The sequence below is a fragment of the Marmota flaviventris genome, chromosome 13 (genome assembly GCF_047511675.1).
Source record: "Marmota flaviventris isolate mMarFla1 chromosome 13, mMarFla1.hap1, whole genome shotgun sequence".
Taxonomy (NCBI): domain Eukaryota; kingdom Metazoa; phylum Chordata; class Mammalia; order Rodentia; family Sciuridae; genus Marmota; species Marmota flaviventris.
Genome location: NC_092510.1, coordinates 100,883,562 through 100,910,496, shown reverse-complemented (window position 1 = coordinate 100,910,496; position 26,935 = coordinate 100,883,562). Strand labels below are relative to the sequence as shown.

Sequence of the window (26,935 nt, the reverse complement as noted above, 5' to 3'; positions counted from 1 at the left end):
CTCTAAGTGGTTGAGTCAAATGGAAGATGCTGGTCTATTACGTGAGACAGGTGCAGCCGAGGGAAGGGCAGAGGGGAAGTGGCCCTGAGGAAGGTTCCCCAAAGGGCCCCGTAATCAGGGGTGCAGTGCAGAGGAGCAGAGTGACAGTGGCCTGCATCACAGAAGCGTGATGGTAAAGGGGGCCTCTGATTCGCCTCACGGGCAGCCAGGCAGGGGTGGGCTGGTTCCTGTCTCCTCATTTGCAGCCCACTGACCTCCCGAGAGGGCCCATTCATCCAGAAACTCCCAGAGTCAATGGGGATGTCCCACACCAGGCAGGCGCTGAATGGTCTCGAAGGCTGGCTCCAGGTGGCCTGGGGCTGACTGGGCGGGGGTGGAGTCGGCTCCCTGTGGGACCCTGTGTATATCGGCAGACCTGCCACAGAGAGTGATGTGCAAATAGCCATTTCCATCTAGACCCAAAGGGCATCTTGGTGTTCATTTGTGGCTAAGGTACCTGAGAAACGTCAGAGTGCAAAGATTCTAAGCATCTGCACCCCCTCTCTGTCTCAGAGCTTTTTCTAAGCTGACTGGAGACTCTAAAAATAGGGTCTTGACCACAGCCATCTCCTCCACACTGAAAGTACTGTCCCACGCCCCGCGGCCAGCACTAGCCCAGCCTCAAGGTTGATGGTCACAGGCCTCCCCTGGTGGGCCCTAACTCACAGATGCCGCGTCACTGCAGCAAGACAGTCTCCATGAGGGCCTCCCGGGCAGGGCCTGGGCCTCCACAGGAGCTCCAGGTGTGGAAGGAGGGCAGAGGAAGTCAGCTGTGGGGAGACGAAGAGATTCCACTGAGACCAAAGACAAAGCTACCTGAACCTGGGAGTTTTAATTGCAAACTGAGGACCCAGTCCAAAAGAAGGAGAGCTTTCCTAGAGATCGGCTTTCCCTCCCAGGGAGGTGGTGTGCCACAGTTTGGCCCGGAGTCACCCAGGTAGGCAGTTCAGCCCTGGGCTGTGTTGGAGGCCACAGGGCAGTCTCGGGCTCAGCCTCCCTCCTCCAGACGGAGGCAAAGGCAGCAGGTCAAGTAGCGCCAGGGGACATCCTGGAGTTGGACAGTTCAGGAAAACCTTCTGAATGTGCTGGGAGCGCCACAGGCTGTCCCCTGCAGGCCTCTGCCACCTTCATGCTGGATGGCACCTGTGGTAGAAGTGAAGGTGGCAGTGGAGCAGAGCTGGCTCAGGGGACGTTAGAGGCTGAGGAACCTGGCCCACGAGGGCCTCCTTGGTGGCCTGGGCCTCCACAGACTCTCAGAAGAAGGGTCTGTAGGTCCTGCGAGGAAAGGAAGGCGAGGAGCCGGTCGTGGGGAGCAGAGCGAGGCCACCTGCCCAGCCCTGGGGGCCCCGAGGACGCCTACAGCAAGGCCCCTGGCCGCCCCAGCTCCCGGTGTGGGGTCTTCCTACCCGTTCTTCTGGCCGCCCTCAGCTCAGCCCACCCCTCTGAGGGGGGGTTCCCGAGGGTAGTGTGACTCAGTCCGCAGACATTTACAGGCACCTATGTGGCCAGGTTGGTCCCAGGGGCCGACACAGAGCAGAGGGTGAGGCCAAGACGTGAGGCCAAGGGTGAGGCCTGGAGCAACCCTCGGGCAGGTGAACCCGGCAGGTCCCCACGGCCGCCTCCCAGGGGCTCACCAGGGCAACACGGGCATGTGGAAGGGCACAGGAGCTGCTCTCTGTGGGCATGGGGGGTCCTCCAGGAAGGGAGGGGGCTCATGGTGACCTGGGAGGCGGACGTCCATGGGGGCTGGCCTGTGCAGAGCGTGGGCCAGGGGTCGTGATGGGGATGGGCCGGCAAGCAGCTGACCCCAGGTCTGAGCTGAGCAGGCATGAACCTGGGCCACTCCCAGTCCCTCTTGAACAGCGTTGTCTTCGGCAGGTCTCACAGTGTCTGAGGCAGGAGAGTGGCAGCCCTGGAATCAGGGGCCTGGCTGGAAGGTGGCTCCACCCTGGCTGGCCTGGTGGCCCTGGACAGTCCCTTCCTGCCTCTGAGCTTCCATTTTCCCACCTGTAAAAGGGGCCAGTTGCAGGTGGTTAGTGGAGTAAATACGACCTCACTCACACTGTGCCTGTGAACAAAGTGGTCACAAAACCTCACACTGAGACGTCCTGCTGTGCCTAGCCCAGAGTCCCCGGAGGCAGCAGGCACAGTTGGCTGCCAGTAGGGAGGCGGGTTGGGAGGTGCTGCTGCCCGGACACTTTGGCCCTTTTAGGGTGATGGAAGTGTTTTGGAACTAGATAGAGGTGATTGTTTTGTGTCACTATGAACGTACTCGATGCCACGATCGTGAACTTTAAAATGGTTGTGTTTATGTCGCATGAATTTCACCTCAGTCTAAAAAAATTAGGTGATGAACAAACCTGCCTTGAGAGAAAACAAGAGTAAATACGGTAATGCAGTCCAGATTGCGGCACTTAGAAAGCCACTGACTTTGGTAAATGGAAATGTCACGGTGGTCACCACCTGGTTGCTGGCCCAGCAGCTGTAGGGCCCAAGACCTCCCCCAACCAGTTACAAAGTAATTGTGCATCTGATCCTTTGCTGGTGCCAACTGGCCTTTTTTTTTTTTATTACATATTTTAATCTTCTAATCAGGGCCTTGACCCTGAGTGCGAAGGACAGGTGGTGTATGCACAGGCCTAGTGAACCTGTGACGGCCAGGAGTGTCTGGCTCATTCACCACCGGAGTGGTGCAGGGGTCTGGGGCAGCCAGCGACTGGCAGGGAGGAGGCACTGGGCAAATATTTGTTGAAAGAAAGAATGAATGAACCTAAACTGATTCTCCTCACCCAGAGGCAGTGCTCTACAAAGTGGGGCACAGTTTCTCACGGGGCCCCTCGGACCTGGCACCTGGAGAGTTATCTTGCCGCTAGTCCTTCCTAGTGACCAGCAGCTGTGTCCTGGTCGTCTGTCTGTCTGCTCCTGTTGGGCGGTTTTGGGGGCTTGCTGGGAGCTCCTGGCTGGCCCTGGTGTTGCTTTTCAGTCCTGTGCATTGGGAGCTCCCCAAGAGGTTGTGGTCCAGGCATGGGTCACTGCCCCTGCACCGGTCCTTTGCTTAAAACTGAAGCCTCTCCTCTTTTAAGTAACACTTCTCTTGTGATTTTATTTATTTTTCTCCATATTTTTATCAGTGCATTATAATTATAATACATAATGGTGAAATTTGTTGTGACATATTTTACATGCATATGATATGACAAAGTAATTTGGCCAATGTCATTCCCAGTATTTCCCCTTCTTGTGATTTTGTGATTAGTGTTTTTCCTGATGGTAGAAAGGTACCTTCTCGTTGCAAACAAACAAACAGAAACCAGGTGTGTGCGAGGTTGAATGTCCCTTCTATTGCCCCTGCGGGGCTCCCTCCAGCATGAACCCCCAGACAGCTTCTTGCTATACACAGACAAGCTCATGCATCCCGTGTCATAATATGTAAGTTTAAAAAACTTAAGATGGTGTCCTGCACTTCTCTTCAGTGTCAGCGCCATAGAGCTACCCTGTTTCTTTGAAAGCTGCAGAATAGAAAATGGTGTGATTTGTTAAGGCTTCCTGAGTCTGTGGGCATAGACGTGTATCTCCTCTTTGGCTGTTGTAAATGCTTCAGCAATGGGAAACCTGCCCACAGGGCTTTGCATTTGCACAATTATGTGCTTAGAAGAAATTTGTGGACCAAGATGCTTAGCTCCCCCGTGCCTCAGTTTCCCCCTCTGGACACGGAGAATGCTGTTCCCCTTGCAGATGATATGAAGCAGTTGCACCTGATAAATTATTATTTGGTTTTATTTTAAGCCAGAGTGCATTAAGGCCAACCTGACTGCCAGTGGCTGGTCGCACTGAGGCCACATTAACCCGCTTCTTTGGGTTTGCAATTGGCCTGTCTCTCCTCCTTGACGTCGTGCTGGGTGCTCTTCCCCGGGGCCCCTGGCTTCCCACAGTCTTTCGTGTGGATCTAGTCAGATCCCTGTGTGTGTCACTAGAGATCCTGCTGACTGCAAAAGGCCAGGACTGCATACACCCCTTGCGGCAGGGGTGGACCGGCCCCTGCCTTCAGGTGTGTTTGTGGAGGACATGGTGCTGTTAGCTGCCGTTGGCCAGCTCTGCTCTCCTAGGGGTGTTCATCGCTTTCTATTCGCCAGCTGGGATCAATGCCCGAGAAGAACAACTCACAGGAGGAGATTCCTTTTTGGTCAGTCCTGGTCACCAGCTCCTTTGCTTTGGGCAGAGGCAAAGCAGAACACCATGGAGGCCAAGGCATGTGGTGAAGGAGGCTGCTTACCTCAGGATGGCTGGGAGCAGACAGGAAAGGGGCCAGGAGCAAGGCCGACCCTCCCGGGCACACCCCAGTGACTGCTTCCTGCAGCCAGGCCCTGCCCCCTCGTCCCCACCACCTCCCACTCATGCCATCAAACTGTTACTCCAGCATTGACTGAGCCACCAAGATCAGAGCCCTCATGATCGAATCAGGTCCCCCAGACCTCTGACACTGCTGCCTTCAGGACCAGGCCTTCTGCACATGAGCCCATGGGGACCTTCCAGACCCACCAATAACACAGGGCAGTAGTACTGGACAGTGTGATCTGGGCAGTTATCACGTGCCAGCCGGAATGAGAGGCCCAGCCCAGGGCTCACTCCTTCAGTCATCACCCCACGGCACGTGGGCAACCTGGGGCCTCCGCGCATCACACAGCTCAGGGTGCACTTGAGAAGGCCCCAAGGCCCAGTCACTGGCCCCGGCCTGGGAACCCCTCACATCAGTGGGAGCAAAAGGAATTCTTTCTTTGCCATTCACTTGAAGTTGGCGACAACAGCGGTGGCTTTTGTGTTTGTTTTAACTTTGTTTTTTGAGTTGAGGGTCTCACTACTACGTTGCCCAGATTGGTCTTGAACTTGTGCACTCAAGCAATCCTCCTGCCTCAGGCCATTAACTAGCTGGGGCTATGGGCTTGCATCACCACACTCACCTGACCACAGGATTTTTTGGTGTGTGTGTGTGTGTGTGTGTGTTTTCATAGTTCATGCAAAAATCAGACTGTAGCTTGGAAGCCAGAGAAGAGAGTAGAAGGACTTCCGGTCAGTCCAGTTGACCACATGCTCCGGAGATTGGGGGGAGCGAGAGGAGCTCCCTAAACAGGGAGCGCTGGCTGGCTGGAAGGTGGCATCCTGCGGCTCCTGCTGGGAGGAGGGCCACCTTTGTCTCCTCCTCCTTTGGCTCCGAATGTGAGGTCACCTCCCTCTTCCTGAGCACTCTTCTGGGGTGGGGCGTCCAGCTTTCTGCACACCCTCTCCCTCACCACACTCCCTGGAGCTGGCGAGAGATTCAAGTTCGGGTCCAAGTTTGCCGCTCACTGCATTTCACGAAGCTGGAGCAGCCTCTGGTGCAGATGGATAAGGTCAGGCCTGGAGGTGACCCTTAGCTTGGGGAGCACCTCAGGAGGGCTGCCCGAGGGGAAAGGGGGGGCTTCTGGGTGACCTGAGACCCCTGCACTCCGGACATTGGCCCACAGAGTGGGAACCACCGGGGGCTGCCAAAATTCCCCTCCTTCTCCCCTTCTCCCCGGCTCTGGCTCTGTCTCCCACTGTTCAGGGCCCAGTGTCACCAGGGACGGGAGGTCAGCTTCTGGAATTAGTGTCCCTTAGTAAAACAAAAGGTGATCGCATGCTGAGCCCTTTTAATCACTTAATGGCCAGGGACACCCGACTCCACTGGGGGGCTCTGGTTTCCGGTGAGGCCCGCGGGGCACTGCAACTACATCCAAGTTTGGCCCGGCTTCTCCACATTACAGCCGTGACACGGTCGCAAACAATTGAAGTATTTGAGAACAATGAAATATGCATGGCTATCCGTGACAGCCCCGTAAAGCCGAGCAATTAGCAGCGTAATTCGAGAGAGGGAGCCGGCCCTCTGCAGCCGCTGGCTCCCCATTAGTTAAATGCATTTTGTACGTCCTCATCCCATCAAATCAACTAACACTTCCTTTAATTGGTTCATGAATTATACAGCCGCCCACATTATAATTTAATCGCCTGTAAACATTCATAGGGCCCCACCGTAAAGCGGCCTGCGCTCATTAATTCGTTAATTTCAGCAGATGGAAGGGGAGATGGGATGAACGGTGGCAGAACAGAGCGCCTTGGGCAATGGAAGAAGGAAAAAAAGGTGGGGGGCCGTTTAGGTTTTTTTAAGGGCTGTCAGAAACTCAATCTGTGAGCTGTCAGCAGCCCGGACCATCCCCACCCCCTCGCTCTCGGCAGCCGGCGGGAAGTGACTGGCGGATGGTGGCGGAGGCTTGTCAGCCCGCTTTAAACATCAAGCCGGCGGGTAAACCGAGCCCAGTGTAAATTAATTCTTGTCTTACGGCCCCCCTCTCTCTGTCCCCATGAATATTTCATGGCGGGCAGCATAAATATTAATTCTAATAGCTCTGCACAGTGGTTATTATTTCTGTTTTATGACAAATATTCATAAAATATTCAGGACCCTTTTTTAGAACATTTACACACTTGATTGTGAATTTTCCCAGTTTCCCGGGGACACTGTAAACATATTGGGGTTCTCTTGATGGACTTTCCCCTTAATTAATACCACTGCTTATTAATATTTAATCAGCTTTCGGTTTTTTCCAGAAGTAGATCTAATAGATTGGAGAGCTGCAGGGCATTTTCCCCTTCCATCTGTAAAATGGGAGGCTTCTGCTGTCCAGAGACTGGCTCCGACCCTGGGTGATCTCACAGAGGTCAACCTCTCCGCCTGTTGATTTTTTTTTTTTTTTTTTTTTTTTTTGCGTGTGCCTTATTTTACCGAGAGCTCTGGCGACAGCCCAGTTTCTGTAGTGAGATTCCTCGGGAGGTGCCCCTGCGATATTCATGCAGGGGCTTCACATAATTTTGGAGTGATTAGAGTGTGGCTTAACAAACACCGCGGCAGCTTCCCCAGGCAGGGCCGCCGTGGCGATGGGGCCTTGGGATCTGCCTTGTCTCGGGCCCTAGAGGAGCTGTACCTGTCCTCTCCGTCCAGTCCCTGACGTTCCCTGAGGCTTCTGGGATGTTCCAGCAACTTCTGGGCATAGGAATGTAGCAGAGCACCGGGCGTGCGAGGTGGGACCCAGTCTGAGGACAGCACCTCCCTGGGCCTCGGCTCCCCACGGGCAGGGAGGAGCCTGTGCGTGTGTGGAGCACGCTTAGTGCAAGAGTGGGGCCACCGTGATTGTGGTGGCAGTGAGGTGACAGTGTGGGGCCACGGTGGTCGCGGTGGCAGTGAGGTGAGGGGAAAGCCAGGGTCAGAACAGAAAAGTCTGCGGCAGGAGGGTCAGAGCAAGGGCTCCAGGGAGCCCCCGAAAGAAGTGCTGGGGAACCAGGTGGGGTCCCGGGCTGGAGGGGGCTGCTGCCGCGGGTGGCAGCCAGGGTTAAAAGCAGCTTTTGGAGGATGGTGGAGACTGGCCCTGAGGAAGGAGGACTCAAAATCAGTCCCCGGACCAGCCCTCGGCCCGTTTCTGGTGGCCAGTAACAAGGAGACGCACATGTTCCCATGTGTCACAGATCCTGCATCCCCACCTGTGGGGACCCCCCGGCAGGTCAGGGGGTGCCCTTGCAGAGCAAGCCTCAAGTCCCTTTCTGCTGATCTGTGCCAAGTGGAGAAAGATGACATTGACCCCAGGTGGCTCTGAGGCCACTGTGCAGCTAAGCTGGGTGGGGCACCGGGTGTGCAGTCTGTGCTGGGCAGGGGTCACCCACCCTCCCTCCTCCCTCTGTCCCTCCAGCCAACTCACAGAGCAGGGCCACCGTCGTGCTTGGACTCCGAAGCCTCCTGGGCAGGGGTCCTGGCTCTGCCACGGCTGGCTGGCCCTTGGGCAGGGGAGGGTCTTGTCTGTCCCTCAGTTTCCCCATCTGCCCTGTAGGCTGCGAGGCGGGTGCTGGTGTGTGGGCCTGCACTGGGGTCCTGCCCCGGGACCAGCTGGACACGGTCACATTCCCAGAAAGCAGACGCCGGGCAGTCAGGGTGGAAAGGGCCTGGCGAGAAGGCCATGCCTGGCCCAGAGAAGGGGCCAGAGTAGGAGGGCGTGGAGGAGCAGACCCGTCCCCACCTGCCAGCCCAACGGGCTGCCCTGGACAGAGGGCTGCGCTGGGCAGGAAGAGGTGGCCCTACTCTGTCACTGTTCAAGCACTGCCCCAGGAAACTGCGATTTGTCTCGAAAGCTGGGGTTAAAATGCCACCAACTGTGAATGATAGCAAAATGTGACCTGTCCTTTCAACCGAACGAACACTCCTCGGCATTGTGGAGAAATGACGTTCTGGCCACCCTGCACCATGGGGACCCTTGGAAGCCAGGGGCCGAGTGAGGGTGCCAGGCGGGGCAGCGTGCAGTCTGCGGATGGCACACCGAGTGCTTCATGGGATCTGCCAACCCCAATTCGAGCCCGTGGGTCCTCCTGTTTCTCCTGGGAAGATGTGGAGAGCACACACCACGCGATCCATTCAGATGAAGTGTTCAGGGTAAGACAATCCATGGAGACGGGACACAGTAGTGCTGTGCAGGCTGGGCTGGGGACGACGGCCCCCGGCTCAGGGTCGCCTTTGACAGAGGTAAGATGTGCCGAGCTTTGATGGAATGGACGGTTGCGCAGCTCCGGGAATAGACCAGGAACCGCTCCCCTGGACGCGTTGAGGGTTGACTTGTCTCAGGAAAGGTGTTGAGAGCACATGGAGGATCGCAGTCCTGAAGGCCCTTCAGCTGAGGCCAGCTCCGTGCTCCTGCAGGAGGGCACAGGTTCTTTCCTGAAGGTGGACCCACTGGCCTCTTCTGAGCCTGGGCCATACCACAGGGCCCCGAGGAGATGCCACCACCGCAGCTGTTCCTGGGGCTGTTGCCGGCAGAGGTTTTAACGGGCATCCCCAGGATGCTTCGGTGTTGCGCAGACTCCCTCTGTGGGGGAACCCCCTCTGTGAGGGGGACCCTGCCGGCCCATGCTGGTGCTCTGAGTGCCAGGAGAAGGGTGCTCTGGCTCTGGCCAGTGCCCAGGAAGATGGGGGTTTCTAAGAACGTCATGTGCTGTCTCGTGAGCACCCAGGGGAAGGTGAGCCGGGTGAGAGCCAGCCCCTTGAAGACCAGCACAGAGGAAGAGTGATCCAGGTGGGTTCCCAGAGCCCTAAGAGGGACTGTGGCTGTACCAAAGTGTGTGTGTGTCCTGCTTTGGTCCCTGGCCTGCCACGTGTGCGCGGGCCGAGGGGGAGTGAGGAGCAGTAGGGACAGTTTGGACTGAGTGTGTGGGAGCTGGAGGGAGACCTGGCGGGCTGCGGGAGTTCCCATGCCCCACCTACAGGGGCATCCTGGGACAGATGGCACCAGGGCCCATCAGCCCTCACCCGTGTTTTCCAGGGCCTGGTGGGTGCTGGTGAGGAGTGGGTGCTCCCAGCTCTGAGCTTGAGCCAAGGCCAGAGGCACACAGGTGTCAGTCCGCCACCCCGAGTGCAACGGGGCTGGGGGAAGCCGAGTCCCCGGGCTGGCTTCCTCCCCATGGTCCTGCACATGCCCAGTGTTCCAGGGGACCTCACACCTCCCCCACCTCCCCAGAATGTCCGTTACCCATCTTGCACATCTTGCACATCTGGAGAGGGCTCTGCATACCGCATGTGGCACTCAGTCCACGGGGGCAACACAGAGTGGGCGAAGGGCCGAAGTGGACAGCCCTGGGTCAAGTGTCTGCTCCTTTTTACTGCACAGGATTCTGCTTTTCTGGGCTCACACAACAGTCAGCATAATCCCAGGACCCAGGGCTCACAGGCCTTGGGAGGATCAGGACAAACAGCACCTCCAGGGGACCTGGCTTCACCTTGATAGAATGGGCAGAGGGACAGGCGCTGTTAGTGACCTCTGGCCAGAGCCCGTGCTCAGCAAGGGAACCGTAGTTGCTGCCCAGCTCAGAGGGCTGCATGTGTGGCAGGGCGTGCCAGGGCCGTGTGTGCCAGTGTGCTCCAGGGTGCCCGGGGCCTTCCCACCTGCCCCTGCTCCCCTCGGAGCCTCCACCCGGCTCAGAGAAGCCCCGGCTGCTGCTGGACACAGAAGCCCAGGACGTCGTTTCTGTGACATGTTAGTAGACGCTGACTTAAAAAGCTTCTGGTTTGTCTCTCTGCATAAAAGTCATATAATGTTATGAAAAGTTATTTAAATGGAGTGGAGCTAAGAGAGAGTATACGGAGGGGCGTGGTGGGACACTCCCACAACCCCGCTACCTGGGGGCCAGGCAGGATGGCACACTCAAGGCCACACTCAGCACTTAGTGAGACCTGTCTCAAAATAAAAACCGAAAAGGGCTGGGGTGGGCTCAGTGCTCTCCTAGCACGCGCACGGCCCCGACCTCAATCCCCAGGAATGAACAAAAAAAAAAAAAAAAGGAGAGAAAAAACAAAGGTCCCTCCCAATTCTACTCACGGAGAATCATCCGGAATGTTCTGACCTTTTTTTCTTCCTTCAATACTGTTCTGAATATGAGATACCAGGCTCTGTTGCCCAGGCTAGCCTCTAACCCTCGGACCCAGGGACCTTCCATGCCACGGGGAAGTGTGAGCCACCGAGTCAGTGGGATCACACAACAGTGCCTAACCTGGGACCTGACGTCTTTCAGTGAGCACCTCGCGTTGCCGTTTATGTGTCATGATGACCTTGACAAGTCACAGTGTGCCTCTGTCTTCTCCCTGCACAAGAGGGTCCCCCCTTTCACCCTGCTCCTATGGGAAATGCAGAGTTTGGGGGGCAGTGAACTTGTCGTCAGAAAAAGCTGGGGGCTGTGAAGGACACGTGTGCTGGACCAGACTGCACTGATGACATAGAATGGAACCTGGAACCTGGTTTAAAACACGACTAATAATAACAGTGATGATGAGAGCCTGGACTGCCTTGGGCATAGCTCGGCGGACACGGAAACTGTCATGTTAAGGCACTTAAAACTCAGGGACTCTCAAGAGCTCAGAGCGGGTCCGTGTCCTTTGGCTTGGTCTCCTGGTCCCAGGAACATGGCATCTCAGGCAGGGGGGGCACTGTTTCCTGACCCGTCAGTGACCTGCATGGGGAGACCTTACCAGAAGTTCCTGCTGCACACCTGCTGTCCCCCGGGGCCCTCCCACCACCGCCTGCCCAAGGCGCAGGGATCTCTCAGGCCCCTGGGAAATTCTGCTTCTCGGTTCCGGAGCTTTCCACTTGCCTGGGTCACTTTTGCCTTAGACTCCTTTGCTTTTCTCTCTGGGGGAAGTTGGCAGAACTCCAGCAATTTGCCTCTGCGTATCGTCTGGGGAGCACCTGGGTGGCCGCCCAGGGAGAGATGCTTCTTTCTTCGCGGTGGTGAGGGAGGCGGCATTTGAAGACGGCGCTGAGACGGAGGCGGATTATGCAGGGATTTGATACCTGGGTCATTCTCCTTAAACCAGACTGCTGCTTTTGGCACGCACGTGGTGAGCCGCCAGGAGAGCTCGCTAATTTACCAGTTAATGACAGTTGGAGAGTGTTTTGCTTGCCCCTGGAGAGACGGCAGACACAGCCAGGGTGGGTTTGCCACTTTCAATTATGCACAGTTTTAAACAAGAAATGGCCAGTTGGAGCCCCTTTTCCTAAGGAGTGGGGAGCAGCTGCTCCCCGAGGGCGGGAGGCGCAATGCTCAGGCCGTAAGATGCGGTGGAGATGTTTGGCCTCTAGTTTGCAGATTGCATCCTTGACAGAGTAGAAAACAGACATCATCAACACTTTAAAATCTTGGCGGGGCCTTTCCCAGGCTCCAGAGGGGCTGGTGTCCACCTTCTCCCCGCGGCTCTCTCCCTCGCAGTCTCCCTGACAGCTGTGGGGGGATCTTCCCAGTCGGCACCAGTGGCCTGCACCTGCCAGGAGGAGCAGGGAGCTCATGGCACCGTGGAGGGGCTTTGCCGTGAGGCAGATGGAGGCTGCTCGGTCCTCCGGGGGCCAGCACCCACCCGCGGGCTCTCGCTCGGCCTGTGCCCTGACGCTTAGCACGGTGCAGGCAGGACGGACGCGGCCCTGGGAGGCAGCCCAGCTCCTGCCTCAGGCAGCCCCCGTGGAGGCTGAGAGCTCTGGATCCCCTGTGTCCCCAAAGGCTCACATGTTGGAAGCTGGCCCAGTGAGGCCAGGTGAGGAGGGGGCGGGACCCCTAAGGGGCAGGGCTTGGCGGGAGGCACTCAGGTCACCGGGGGCATGCCATCAGGAGGGATCAGTACAGTTCCTGTGTGATGCCGTCTGCCATGAAGCCTTGACCAGAGCCAAGCAGAGGCCAGTACCATGACTGTGAGGTAAATAACCTTCTCTCCTTTATAAATCACCTAGCCATAGGCATTCCATTACAGTAACCGAAAACAGACTGATAGAGAATACTTCGCAGGTGACTTGTTCTACTTTTTAGATTTGGTAGTCTCAATGTAATTCACTAACAGCACCTATCCCTCTTCCCATCCTCCCCAAGTCCCTTTTCTTCCTCCCATGCTCAGTTCAGCTTTCTCTCCCATTCTGACTGGCTTTCTCTGACAGCTTGCCAATGGCTCACTGCCATTCCAAAATGTAGTCATCTCTCAACACAGCGCTGCCTCTGGCCTGTAGACAGATACAGACTTGTCCTAGCAAGTCTGTAAAAAACCATCACTCCCGCTTTGTGCCTCACAAGCACCACACAGTTGCCACTGCACCTGCATCACACATCTCCTTTGGGACGTGTCACAAGCAACACATTGTAGTTGATGATAAGCAGAACATTCTAGGTGTTAGTCTACGGTATTGTTTTGTAGTTTCATTACTGACTCTCACTTTCTCTGATCCTTCTTCAGTGGTGGTCATTGCAGAGTCCCCTCGAGAGGAGACACTGGATTATACCACAGACAGCGGCAGCGGCAGCCTGTCTGGGAAAAATGAGCACTGGGTGTGAGTCACCCCCAAAAGGGACTGAGTCTTCATTAAGGGCCAGACAGTGTTCCTCCTTGGAAGGAGGGCCAGCCTGAGCCTTCTTCAGAAGCTGTTTTCCTAACCAGACTTTTATAACGTGTGGGTGCGGTTTGAAAACACAAGTTAGGAAGGTCTGTTTGGGCCTCCGTATCTGCGGCTTTCTGTGCATAGAGTTCACATCTTGATGTCTTCTGGATACAAACCGTGATCAGATTTGTGTTCTGCAAATATCCTCTCCAGTCTGTGGCTCATCTTTCTTTTTCTTTTTTAATGTCTTTTGAAGAGTGGGGTTTTTAATTGTTAGACATTTGATGAAGTCTAACATAAATATTTTCCTTTTTTAAAATTTATTTTTTAGTTGTAGTTGGAGACAATACCTTTATTTCTCTTATTTATTTGTATGTGGTGCTGGGGATCGAACCCAGGGTCGTGCACGTGCGAGGCAAGTGCTCTACCGCTGAGCCCCAGCCCCAGCCCCAATATTTTTCTTTTATCAACCATTAATCTGGTGTCCGATCAAGGAAAATCTTCAACCCAAAGAAAATCACATAGATTTCTTCTAGAAGTTTAATAGTTTGAGGTTTTACACTTCTACAAATGTAAATATGCATTTTTCTCTATTTGTGGTAAGTCTTGAAATCAATTTGTTCTTCCTTTTTAGTATTATTTTAATAATTCAGATTCTTTTTCCTTTCCATATAAAATTTAGAATTAACTTATGTAGGATCTTCAGGGGAAAAAACTTGTTATAATTTTGAATGGTATTGCACTGAATCTCTGGATCTTGTTGGGGTTTAGATGTGAGATGCTCCCCATAAGCTCACGTGCAAGAAGATGCAGGAAAGTTTAGAGGAGAAATGATGCTGTTAGGAGAGATTCAACCCAATCAGGGCCTTAACCCTTTGGTAGGAATTTACTGGGTGGTAACTCTGGCACATGGCTTGTTGCTGGAGGCGGTGGGTCCCTGGGGGCTTTCCTTTGGGGTGTGTTTTGTGAGCCAAGCTTAGTCTCTCTCTGCTTCCTGGTGGCCATGTCCTGAGCCACTCCCTTTACCACACTCTTTCACTATGATATTCTGCCACACCTCAGGGTCAGAGCAATGGAGCTGGGTGCTGTGGCCTGAGATTCTGAAACCATGAGCCCCAAATAGACTTCTTCTCCTCTGAAATTGTGGTCTGTCGGGTCTTCTGGTCAGAGTGGTGAAAAGGCTGACCAAACAGACCTATTAGGGTCAGAGCTGAGTTTTTCGACATTGAATATCTGAGTCCTGTATTTGTCTCCTTGGTTCCCTTCATCAGCACTTTGTGATTTTCAGCACACAGACCTCATACTGTTTTGTTAGATTTGTACGTAAGTATTCTGGCTTATACTAGTATATATGGTACTCTTTAATTTCAATTTCTAATAATTTATTTTCTAGTCTCCAGAAAGTCAATCTATTTCATGTTTATTGATCTTATATTCTGAGAATTCACTAAACTTGCTTACTAGATCTAGTAGCTTTATTGAAAATCCATTGGGACTTTCTATTGGATGATCATGCATCTGCAAATAGAGAGGGTTTTATTTCAGTATGTATGCATGTTCTTTTCTGATTGCATAATCCAGGACTTTCAGTAGGATGTTTGATAAGGGTGTAAGAGTAGACATTTCTGTCTTGTTCCCAATTTTAGGGGGAAAACATTCAGTCTTTCACCATTAAGTATGACATTAGCTGGAATTCATTTCATTTTGTTTGTTTGTTTTGGTTTTGGTAAGTGTGTCAAGAAAGTTCTCTTCTATTTCTAGTTTGCTAAGACTTTTTTAAAAATCAGAAACTGATGTAAATTTTTCAAATGCCTTTTCCATATTCTTTGAGATGATGACACACTTTTTTTTCTTAAGTCTAATGCTAGAGTAAATTGTATTAATTGGTTTTCTAATATCAGTCTTCCATTTCTAGGCTCAATTCCACTTAGTTCTAAAAGATTATTCTTTTATGTATTGCTAGATTCAATTTGCTAAAAATTTATTGAAGAATTTTGCATCTGTGTTCATGAGGATTATTAATAGTTTTATCGTTTGGTATCAGGGAAAGGCTGCCAAATAAAATAAGTTGGGAACTAGAGTAACTGAAGTCCTCTTCTGTTTTCTGGAAGAGTTCCTGTAGCATTCCATTCGTTTTTTGCAGAATTAGTACTATCGTGTGATTGTATTTTTGATTCGCTCATTCACTTGTACACCTGTTTGTATTCAGAACCTGCCAACTTGTAAGTTTATTCATGATTAGAGGAACCCCCTCCCCAACCGCGGCCTTTACCATAGGGTCCGGCCGCTGCTCCGCAGTGCTTGTGTGTGTGATAAAGCAACAGAAGGCTCACAGCCACCTCTCACAGGTGGCTCAGCAGCACTAACACAGTCACACTCTTGTGCAGCCAGGATCACACCATCTCCTGAACCCTTGCCTCGCCCTCCACCGAGGCTGACCTCCCGGCCCCCACGGCCCCCGAGAACCCCCAGGCTACTTGCCGTCTCTGTGGCTTGGACTGTTGTGAACCTCACAGAAGCAGCATCACGCGGCACCTGTCCTAGTCGGGCTGACTCCGTCCAGCTCGAGGTCCTGCAGGCTCCCAATGCCCCAGTGGGTTCCGCGTACCCACGTCAGAGCTCACTGCCTTGTAAGGCTGGCTGTGTGCAAAGCCCGCGTGGTTTGTCCACTCACCTCTCCGTGACGGCAGTGTTCCCGCTTTGCCTGTGTGGACCATGCTGCTGTGAGCAGGGGTGTGCGCCTCCTGTGCATGTCCTGCTCCCAGGGATTTGGGTCCGTATCCAGTGGGGGTGGGGGGGCTGGATCTGATGGTCATTCTGTGTTTCTTTTTCTGAGAAGCCACCATGTAATTTTCCAAGTGGCTGCACTGTTGACCTTCCTGTCCCAGGGCCAGAGAGCTCTAGTCTCCTCACCCTTGCCATACGTGTCCCTGCCCCCTCCCTCCCTCCCTCCCTCCTCCCTCCTTCCCTCCCTCCTCCCTCCCTCCTCCCTCCCTTCCTGCCTGCCTTCCTACCTTGTCTCCCTTGTGGACGTGAAGTCCTCTCTCACCACCTTTGCACCATTGTGCTTTGCAGAATTTCTGCGACCATGGAGGTCCACCTGTTGAGATCAAGTGCCAACAGGCGGGCCCCTGTCTCTGGGCAGGACTGGACATGAGACTTAGAGCCAGTCATTGCGTATCGTGACTCTCAACTTACTAAGCCTCCTGGGGGTACAGCCAATCCCCTCCTCCGTCTCCAGTGACTGGCTCTGGAGCAGGGGAGTTTCAGGGCCTTTTAAGGGAACTTCCTTTGCTTCCCACACTGAGCCTGAGGTAGTGGCTGGAGGAGGCGTTACAAGGGCCTGTCGTTGATGTCTGACACAGTGCCAGGATGATAGCGTGTGAGCTCCTTTCCTCTCCGTGACTCAGTTTCCCCATCTTGACACAGTAGATTGGATCAGAGTGGTGGTTTCCAGCCCTAGCTACATACCACAATCACTTGAAGAGCTCTCAAAATCCTCATTTGCAGTTAGTTGTGGGGCCACACCTGTAATCCCAGTGACCCAGGAGGCTGAGGCAGGAGGACCACAAATTCAAGGCCAACCTCAGCAACTTAGTGAGGCCCTAAGCAACTTAGTGAGACCCTGTCTCAAAAAAGACTAGGGATGTGGCTTAGTGGTAAAGCACCCATGGGTTCAATCCCTAGTACCCCTCCCCGCAAACAACCCCATTTGCAGAACTCAGCCTTGGACTAATCACTAATCACGGGCTGGGGCCCAGGCTTGGTATTCTCAAAGCTTCCTAATGGTGGCCTGTGTGGCCAGGGATGAGACCCTGGGTTAGAGCCATGGCCCCCATAGCTGCCTGGTTGTGAGACTCACTTGAGCTGTTGATTTATAAATACTTTATATTTATAATAAATATTATGAATCATAAATATTTATAATACAGGGTAATCCGTCCCTCCCTGGAGGTTTTGGCTCAACAGCTCAGGGGGCAGTGGGTGCCCAGATCTGCATTTTAGACAAGCCATCTAGATGTGCTCACCATCAGACAAAGCTCGGGAACAGGATCGGCGTGGCCATTCTCCTACCTTCATGTGCTAGGGGTCATCTGGTTCAGCGGGTGGGCGCTGGGGCTTGAGATCTGCAGACCAGTAGCCCCAGACCCAGGCCGTTCAGGCTTAGTGTGACCAGGGCCTCCAAGGTCCTTCCACTGCCCCCTGCCCCTGCGCCCAGGCTGCCCCAGCTGGAAGGCAGGCACGGCTCCGTCCTGCTGCGGCTAAGCCCCGGCTACACTCACCCGGTCTGCCCCGTGCCCCTCTGAGAATCTGCTTTCACCATTCCCCTTTCTGGTGTGTTACGTGGCACAGGGGCAGGGCCGTGCGCGGGGCAGACGTCAGCAGAGCATCCTGGCCTTGGAGAGGTGTTAGGTGTCATATTGCAGGAAACGCAGTCCAGACCAACTGAAACTGAGAAAAGAGGTTTACGTGTTCATGTCAGAGAAATGCCGAGGGTGTGCTGGCTTCAGGCACGTCCTGATCCAGGGCCCCACACTGTCTCTCCCCATCTCTCTGCTCTCTCAGCAGGGCTCTCTCTGGGTAACCTGGACTTGCAAGCCATTTGCTTTGCAGCCTCAGCAGAAATGAGGCTCCCTTCTCTCCAGCATGCACTGGGGCAGCCCTCCGTGGATCGGCCTGCATCCTGAGCCAATTCCTGTGGCCAGGAGGAGCCGGCGCTCAGACTGGCCACCTCTAGGCCTCCCTCATGTCCAGTGCTGCAGCCCTGGGCAAGTTAGTTCCATGAGGCCTTGAGATGAGAGGAAACTGGGGAAAGTGTGTCCACAGCTGGGGGAAATGGTCCTCGTGCAGTCCCAGCAGCAGTCCGGCTTGGCCTCTCCTGCAGGCCTCCCTAAGGCAGGAGGTTCTGGCTGAGAACAGCTACGAGGAGCCTCTCTAAGCCCTGTCTCCCTTGGAGAGTCCCCATGTGGTTGACGGTCCTACCTAATTCCCAGGGGGTCGCAGCACCTGCAGGCTCCCTAGCTCAGAACCCCACCCAGAGGCAGCCATCCCACCACCAGGCAAGCCGGCTGCCTCCCACCCTCCTGAGCCAGGCAAGGCGCGCCCGCGTCCTCTGCCAGCCGCTGCCCTGGAGAGTCTGTGAGCCCCCTGGGAATCTCCTGTCCAGGGTCCCTCCAGCCCTGTGCTCGAGAGCCACCAGGATTGTGGCCAGGTGGGAAATCACCACGAGGAGGCGGAGCGCAGGCCGCGGGGAGTGTGTGCCTCGCGTGTGACTTCTTCCCCTGCAGTGTTCCTGGGCACCCGCCGGGGGCCCATTACTGCTCTGGCCTTACCAAGAGGCGTCTGGGCCCAAAGTGTGGCCACCCGACAGGTCTGGAGGTCTCTGCGGGTGTCAGTGAGGGGCGGAGCGTCCGAGAGCGGAGGTGAGGTCACTGCCTGGGCGGCTTCTGCTGCTTCTGTGAAAGTGGACTGAATTCAAGGCCGTGGGTGTGTGAGCGTGTCGGTCGTCACCGATGCTGTCCCCAGTGGGAAGTGTGCACCTCAGACACAGACCCAGGCACCAACAGTGACGGCCTGTCCTGCTGGGAGCTGGCGCGCTGAGCCCGCGGCGCTGGCCCTGGGCCCTCACGCTGGCTGAAGGCGAAGGGCAGGGAGCACGGGACGTCCCAGCAGCTGCTGCCTGGGGAGCAGCTTCCCTGAGACCTCTCTGTGGGGACACCGTGGTAGTCAGCATGTGCAGGGTGCAGGCCACTCACATCAGGGTGGCCAGCCTTCCCCTCTCCTCGGATGCAGATGGCTTTTATGTGTGGGGAATGTCACACTCTTCTGGGCATTTTGAGAATTGGCTGGTTTCAGCGGGTGGTGACTGCTGGGCTGGAACAGGGCAGTTGTGCCCCGCCCGCGTCTGGTGTGCAGGGAGCTTCTCGCCACCCGCCCTCTGCCCGCCCTTCCAGCCCCGGTGAGCACCTTCCATTCTGTTCTTCTGTGAGATTCGCGAGTGAGACCGTGTGTCCTTGTCCCCTGTGTCTGGCTTATCTCACTTAACATGATGACCTCAGGTGCCATCCACGTTGCTGCTTCTCCTCGCAGCTCCAGAGGAGGGCACGCCACGCCACCCTGCGCCTTGCGGGAAGCCTGGGCTGGTGGGGGCAGCGTGGGGAGAGCAGGGCCCAGAGCCTGCACTGTGGCTCTGGGCGAGGACTGGGCAAGGCAGGGGAGGGTCACAGAAAGCTTCAGCCTGGGCAGCTGGAATAATTCTGGTGGCTCTGGCTGCCTGGCGCCTGGCCCCGGGGTGATGCTGGCAGGGGACATGGGCTGGCAGCCGTGGGCTGGCGGGGTGGGAGTGTACCTGGGCTCAGGAGGCCCAGGCCTGGGTTGTCACAGCACCATGAGTCCAGGTCGTGACAGGTATGCTCTGTGCCCGTAGGGTGTTTTTCCTGAACGTGCCGTTCGATTCTATCATGGAGCGGCTGACCCTGAGAAGAGTGGATCCAGTCACAGGAGAAAGGTTTGTGCCTCTTCCTGGTAGCTGGCCACCCAGGGCTGCTAGCAGCCAGGCCCACCTGGGGAGCCCTCTCCTAGCTGTGACCAGTGCCTTAAAGGACCTGCCCCAGGGATACACTTGGGGATGATTGAGGGGGCTAGAAATGGGGTCCCCACTAGCTCTTCTGAGCATGCCTGGTGGCCCTCTTTGTAACCAGGAGAGGACTGTCCAGAGCTCTCAGGACACTGGCACTCTGTCCTGGGTCAGCAGCTGTGCCCAGCATGTGAAACGGCTGCACCGGCTGCAAATGGGTGGGTAGGTGTCCCCTGTCACACACCAGTGGCCTTGGCCAGGAGGCCCCCAGAGCTGGCAGCTGTACAGATGCATTCCCGCGGGAACCGGCTCATCCTTGAGTCCTCCCGAGGGCTGGGGGTGGATTCTGCATTCTGCATTCATTCTGCAGTCTGACCCAGCACAGTCACTGCACTGTGGCCTCCGGGCAAGTTCCGCCTGCCCAGGCCAAAGCTTTCTGTGACCCTCCCCTGCCACAGTGCAGCAGAAATGCACCTGAAAGTCCCCACGGTCCAAAGGTGCCCCAGCTCTCCTCTTCCCTGGGAACCAGGGGCATGTTTCAGGTAGGGACAGGAGTGGGGACGGGGAGAAGGAGGTGCCAGAGAGGGTTTTTCTGAATACGGATCTGGTCTGTCCTCCTGGCTCCGGCGACAGTCCTCAGTGCCGTCTGGCACTTCCTGCCACGCCCCTCCTTGAGTCCCAGGAACACAGGATCACGGTCGGTCGGTGCCCAGCAGCAGGTGTGATGCAGGCTTAAAGTAGAGGCTTAACGAGGATCGTTGGGAGGAAAAAGCCAAGAAGAGAGTGGGGGAGGGGGGAGGGCTGGGGGTGGTCCCTCGCAGCCACCTCCTAGCTGATGTCTCTGCTCCGACCCCAGCGGGCACCAGATCTTGGGTCACTCAGCAGCTCAAGGCAGTCAGGAGTGTACATGCAGCTTGTGCCCAGGAGTGCTGGGCTGGTGGTGATGGCTGACAGTGCCCAGCAACCTGGTCCGCGTAGGACAGCCAGCCTGTGGTCACCTGTTCCCTTCTCCTTCGTAGGTACCACCTCATGTACAAGCCGCCCCCCACCATGGAGATCCAGGCTCGTCTCTTGCAGCACCCAAAGGATTCTGAGGAGCGGGTCAAGTTCAAGGTGGATCTGTACTACAGGAACTCCGCCGAGCTGGGGCACTTCTACAGGTGGGCCACCACCATCAATGGGGACCAGGACCCCTACACCGTCTTTGAGTACATCGAGAGCGGGATCATCAATCCCCTGCCCAAGAAAGGGCTCTGATGGGCTCAGAGCAAGGAGCAGGCCCAGTGGACCCCGCCCGCCTCCTGGAAAACCCCACCAAGCCAATAAAGAGTGCTGGTGACAGACTTGTGTGTCCTGGGGGGACAGTGGCTGCAAGATGGCCTTGTTAGGAGTCTGGGAACACAGAGCAGGGAGCCCTGGGCCAGGCCTTGGGAGTGTCCCCGCACACCATGTGTCCCCTGGGGACCCAGTGCAGTGACGCACAGCTCCTAGCAGGTGTCTGGCACACAGCAAGCAGCCTGGGAAGTGGGACTCTGGGGGTGACTGTTATGCTCCCTCACCCCACCCTGTCCAGTCCAGCAGCCTCTAGCCACAGGGCACTGTGGGGCACCTGAAATGTGGCTGGGGCCATGTTGTTTAACCTCCATGGTTTAAGTACCTCAGGGGCTAGTGGCTGCCATCTGGGGCAGCACAGGGCTGGACAGACAGCTGGTCTCCAGACTGCCTCCTGCAGGTCCCTCTGGGTGGGAGAAAGTGAGTCCCTCTGCAGGGCCAGGAGGGATGTGGGGGACAGCAATGCCTTAGGCTGATGGGGTGACCAGCCCTTCCAAGCCCTGCCATGTTTCTCCTGCACACCACAATGGTCTCTTTAGGTAGGTGCTTGTCCCATGGACGCAGAGTGTAGATGACCTGCTAAGGCCACTTGATCAAGGCTGGAAGGTGCTCTAGCCCTGGGGCTCTGGGAAGTCCAGGGCTGTGGGTCCGAAGGCCAGAGCCCCTCCTGGCCTGGGCTAGTGCAGAGCTCCTCCAGCACAGCCCCTGCTCAGCTGCTGTGCTGAGCCGTGCCTCTGGGCCCACCCTGCTTCTGCCCTGGGCCCTGGCAGGTTGAGCCAGGCCCCATGGGGTTGGGCCCTCACTTGGAAAGTCCTGCCTTCTGTGGCCAGCCTAAGCCATGCCGCACCTCCCTGCCCAGCTCTGACACTGGGGGTCACCTGAAACTCCACTGGGGCCTCCCTGCCCAGGCCCCAGTTCTCCCACCCTCCATGCACCCCAGGAGGGTCTGTGACAGACTGTTCTGCAGGTGACACAGCTGCCCCTTTGAATTGTGGGAGATAGCAAGGAGGGAAGCGGCCAGCACTGGCCTGCCTAGGGTCACTTTCCCCACCTTAGCTCTCCCGGCTGCCTGGCCTCTGGGTTGCCCACTCTGCCATTTGTCTTGCCCTCCCCTGCCACCCAGCTCAGCGGTGCCCACTGTGCTGAGCTGCTGGATGCAGCACGCCGAGGCAGGTGGTGTCCCTGCCAAGAGCTGGGCATGGAGCCCTGCAGCCCAGCCCTGTGTGCTGCTCTGTGGCCTTGGGAAGTCACTCACCTGTCTGGGGATTTGTAAATAAGAATAAATGTAGTGCCTCCTGGGAGGTCGTGACATATAGTGAGTCCCTCCCGGTGCCATCCCAGACGCAGGGACCATGCGGGCCGCAGGTGGGGCCCATCGAGCTGGGGGCCCTGCAGATCACTCCCTGGGAGGTGAGGGCTGGGGGCCTTCCCTGGCGGCACGCTGCCGCCCTCCCTGGCTTTGCAGGCCGGGCTGCGCCTGCTCGGGCTGGAGGGAGGCACAGTGAATTGGGCTCCTAATTGGAGCTGCAGCCTAAGGGGCGGCCTGGCTGCCTTGATGAGCGTCCAGCCCAGCCCACGGTGGTGCTCAGGGCTCCTGGTCCAGGGAGGCCACTCCTGTGGCTGCAAGGCGAATCTTGCTAATTTACTGGTGAGCAGCTGTGATGAATGAACCACTGAGGTCTGATCAACGTCACCTGCAGGAGAACAAACTGCTTCTGACGCTGTCGTCTGTGGCTCCACAGCCCATCGCCGCCCGGCACGCCCGCCTCTCTATCCTAAGTGGTCAGTGCGCAGGCTCCCTCGCTCGGCCCAGCACACTCTGTGCGGTTCCCTCTGCGCCCCTGGCAGTGGAAAGGCACAGGTGTGAGGGGCACAGGTGGGGTGTCTGGCCGCCTGCCCCCCACAGCCTCTATCCCAAGCTGCAGAGGATGAGGACAGGATCACCTCTGCCCTGAGCTGGGCCAATCGACTTCTCTCTCCCAGAAGAGAATAAGAACTATGATCACTGTCCTCTGTGGCTTGTGGGAGAGGGACATCAGGGCTGCCTGGCCAGTGTGCAGCACATCAGAGCAATGACAGTTAATCTGGGAATAAAGCGACGCAGGCTCATCCCTCCCTCCTTCATCCCACAAGCATTAATTGAGGACTTATCACATGCCCAGCACTGGGGACACAGTAGAGAAAAAAGGGACAAGATTTCTGCCCTTATGGGACTGATATCTTATAAAGATGCCAGAAATGAATGAAAGAAAAGGAAATTCAGATTTTGGGTGGCTCCTGATACCCTTCCTTGCTGATCCTCCCTGCAGACCAGCCTGTTTTGTCTGCCAGAGAGGAGCAGGTGGGAGGGACTCAAAGGGGGTCACAACTCACAGGAGAACCCTTTAGGAGGGCAAAGGTGACTTGGAAGCTGAGTTCTAAGGCACATAAGAGGGCTCAGGTGCATGGGGAAAAAAACACACGTGTGTTTTAGTTGACCGTGGAACATGCTGCCATTAAAAAAAATAAAAACAAATATTGTGATTATTGAAATATGTTCCTTGTAAAAAATCCAAACAACATGGCAGAAGCATATCAAATAGGGAGTGAACACCTCCAGCAAAACTCTTAATGTCATTCCCTGCAGATAACTGCACTTTTGGATGATGGATGGATGGATGACAGATGAATAGATGGATGACAGATGAATAGATGGATGATGGATGGATGGGTGCATGGATGATGGATTGATGGATGATGAATGGATGGATGGATTGATGACAGATGATGGATGGATTTATGGATAGATTGATGCATAGATGGATGAATGGATGGATGATGGATTGATGGATGGTGGATGGATGATGGATGGATGGATGGATGGATGGATGATGGATGGATGGATGATGGATGACTGATTGATGGATGATGAATGGATAGATGGAAGGATGATGGATAGATGGAAGGATGATGGATAGATGGAAGGATGATGGATGGATAAAGGATTGATGGATGATGGATAGATGGATTGATGACAGATGGATGACTGATGGATAATGGTTGGATGGATTGATAAATGATAGATAGATGGATGGACAGATGGATAATTGATGACAGATGGATGGATGGATGATGGATGACAGATTGATGGATGATGAATGGATGAGGGATGGACAGATGATGGGTGGTGAATAGATAGATGATGGATGTATGATGATGGATGTATGATTGATGGATGAATGGATGGGTGGATGAATGGATGATGGATGACTGATGGATGATGGATTGATGATGGATGGATAGACGGGTGATGGATGGATGGATGACAGATGGAGAGATGATGGATGGATGGATGGATGATGGATGGTATATGGATGATTATGAATGGATGGGTGATTGATGGATTTGATGGATGGATGGATAGATGATGGATGATGGATAGATGGATGGATGATGGATGACAGATTGAAGGATGATGGATGGATGATGGGTGGATGACAGACGACGAATGGAAAGGAACATTTGGGGGATTGTACTGTATTGGGTCCTCTGTAACCTTTTTAAAAAAATGTGGTAAGAACCCTTGATATTAAAATCTACACTCTTACACGTTGAAATGTACAGTCCAGCACTGCCAACTTCAGGTCCCTGGAACTCATTCTTCTTGCACAACTGAAACTGTGACCACTGGACCGCAGCTCTCCACTGCCTCCTCTTCCCTGGTGGCCATCACCACTCTACTCTGGTTCTTTGACTAGACTACTTTAGAAACTGTGTATAAACGGAATCGTGCTGTATGTGTCCTTCATCTGGTTACTTCACTTGGCATGGTTTCCTGTGGGTGACAGCAGATGGATTTGTTTCCTTTTTAAGGCTGAATAATATCTGCAGTGTGGACAGGCCACACCATTTACTCATCCATCAGTGGACACTAGGCTGCTTCTGCATTTGGCTGACAGGAATAACGCTGTGGTGAGCACGGGGTGCAAATTTCTCTGCAAGATCCTGATCAGCTGTTTGGTGCCCTGCTTTGGTGTTCACCTCTGTGGTGTGATCCTTCTTTACCTGGAGATGCACACGTTGTAGGCATCTATATTCTTGCTTTCGTCCAGCTGTGCTGCCTCAGGTGGAGGCCACTTTGGGCTGATTGCCACAGTACTCCTTGTGCTTGAAAAGGAATGAGCTCTGACACCCCTCCCATGGCTGAGCTGGAAAGGAGGCCTGGGGAGGGGTCTGTGAATAGCAAGAGTCCCGCGTGCGTGAGTCAGGTCTGTGCCAGTCCCACGAGGATGTCTTTGTCTGGGAAAGTAGGAATCTATTATCCCCATTCTACAGATGAGAAAGCTGTGGCAGTGACGTCCTGAGGTCACACAGGCAATCGGAGGCAGACCCCGGTGTGGGCTCCACCTTTCATGGCCAAGGACAGAAGGGCCATCCAACCTGAGAGAGCACTCTGGCTGGGAGACTGTGGGGACGGACCCTCTCCCACTATGGAGGAAATACAGTTGGAAAGTCACCTTGGAGGGCACCCATTGAAAGTGACAGCACCTATTAAAATGAGAAAAGCACAAAACACAGTCCCTTTGCTTCACCCATTCAGCGTGGGTCAGTGCCACTTCTGGGTTCCTGCTCTTGAACCCCGACACCTGTTTACAAGGCTCAAGGACATTTGTTGCAACACTTTGTGACAGGAAAGAGGAGAGAGAGAACCCAAAGGTCCCCTGCTGGAGAGGCAGACACTAATGGACACTGTCCATTTTCCAGGGCCTTCCCTCCATGCCCTCAGAACCCCACCAGCTAAAAATCCTGACTTCCCTCGCAGCTCAGGTGACCATGGGACACGGTTCTGCCCAGCGGGCCCTTTCAGGCGAGCTGTTATTTTCTCATCTAAAGGGCAGAAAGGGGAGAAGAAAGCGGGGCCCTGCCCCGTGCCTGGGGTGTGCAGGTCAATTCACTGGAGCAGCTGAGACCCGGCCCGGCGCTGACCTCGGGAGGTAGTGCTCAGCCTGCTCAGAGCCCTGAGCTGTGTGCAGGAGGTGAGCGCTTGAGGCAAAGAGGAGAAGAGGGCCCAGCCAGGAGAAGGAGGGGGCGGAACTGAAGCCCCTGCCTCCTGCCGGGCGGACTGTCTCTTCTATGATACCCACTTCACAGTGGGGAGGCTGGTAATTTTGTGGTCAAAGCCCCATGCATTTTGTTTATTTTATTTTTAGTACCAGGGATTGAACCCAGGGGGGCTCAACCACTGAGCCACACCCCCAGCCCTTTTTATTTTTTGAGACAGAGTCTTGCTAAGTTGCTTAGGGCCTCACTAAGTTGCTGAGGTTGGCTTTGGATTTGCAATCCTCCTGCCTTAGCCTCACGAGCCGCTGGGATTACAGGCATGCACCACTATGCCTGGCTCCCCACGCATTTAAAAAAGGACCCCTTGTCCACTCCTGACCTCAAGGTCGTCATTTAAGCTGTCACCATCAAGTTGAGCAGAAAAACACGTTAACGAATCTTTGGGTTCACACATTCCACAAATACTAACCAAACTCCTGCTAGGCCTGAAGCCCCGTTGTTCTGGGGCTATAGCAGGTGACAAGAGACAAGGCCCTCACTGGGGTCTGGACCAATTACCACACCTGCTGGCAAGCACAGAGGCTCAGAGGGTCAGGCCTGGACGCCAGCACCTGCCAAAGAGCCGGGCTTGAGGTTCCTGCAGTAAACCACAAAGTTCTTCCTTCTTTAGTAAAACACTCCTCAGGTTTTCACCAGCTGCCCAGGAGCCTCGGGCCACTACACAACCAGTCTAGCTGTGGCCCTTCCCTGGGCCAGAGGTCAAGCTTCACAGCCTCCACTTGTCCTGAGCCTACACCGCTCCTCAGGCTGCCTGGGTGTCCAGCCGGCTCTTCCCAACAGGCTCATTCTTTCTTTGTGAATCTTTTCCCACTGGCCCTGGGCCAAGAGACCAGAATGAGGAGCTGACCCCAGATTTACATATAAATAAATACTGAGGCACCTGCTCTGTTATTCTAGAAACAGCAAGACCTTCCACTGATCTCCAGGTGGA

The 26,935-nt window shown here is 55.0% G+C and overlaps 1 protein-coding gene across 10 annotated transcripts in view; it reads left to right on the top strand.

Moving 5' to 3' along the window:
- The window catches only part of Tsc1 (TSC complex subunit 1), a 174,078-nt gene extending 153,202 nt beyond the window's left edge, over nt 1-20,876 (top strand). For all 10 annotated transcript variants that reach the window (XM_027942475.2, XM_071601106.1, XM_071601103.1 and 7 more), the window contains 2 exons: nt 19,423-19,503; nt 20,592-20,876. In XM_027942475.2, coding sequence (XP_027798276.2) covers nt 19,423-19,503; nt 20,592-20,829 — 319 coding nt within the window. In that variant the 3' untranslated portion in view covers nt 20,830-20,876. The remainder of the gene's footprint in view (nt 1-19,422; nt 19,504-20,591) is intronic.
- The last annotated feature ends 6,059 nt before the right edge of the window (nt 20,877-26,935 follow it).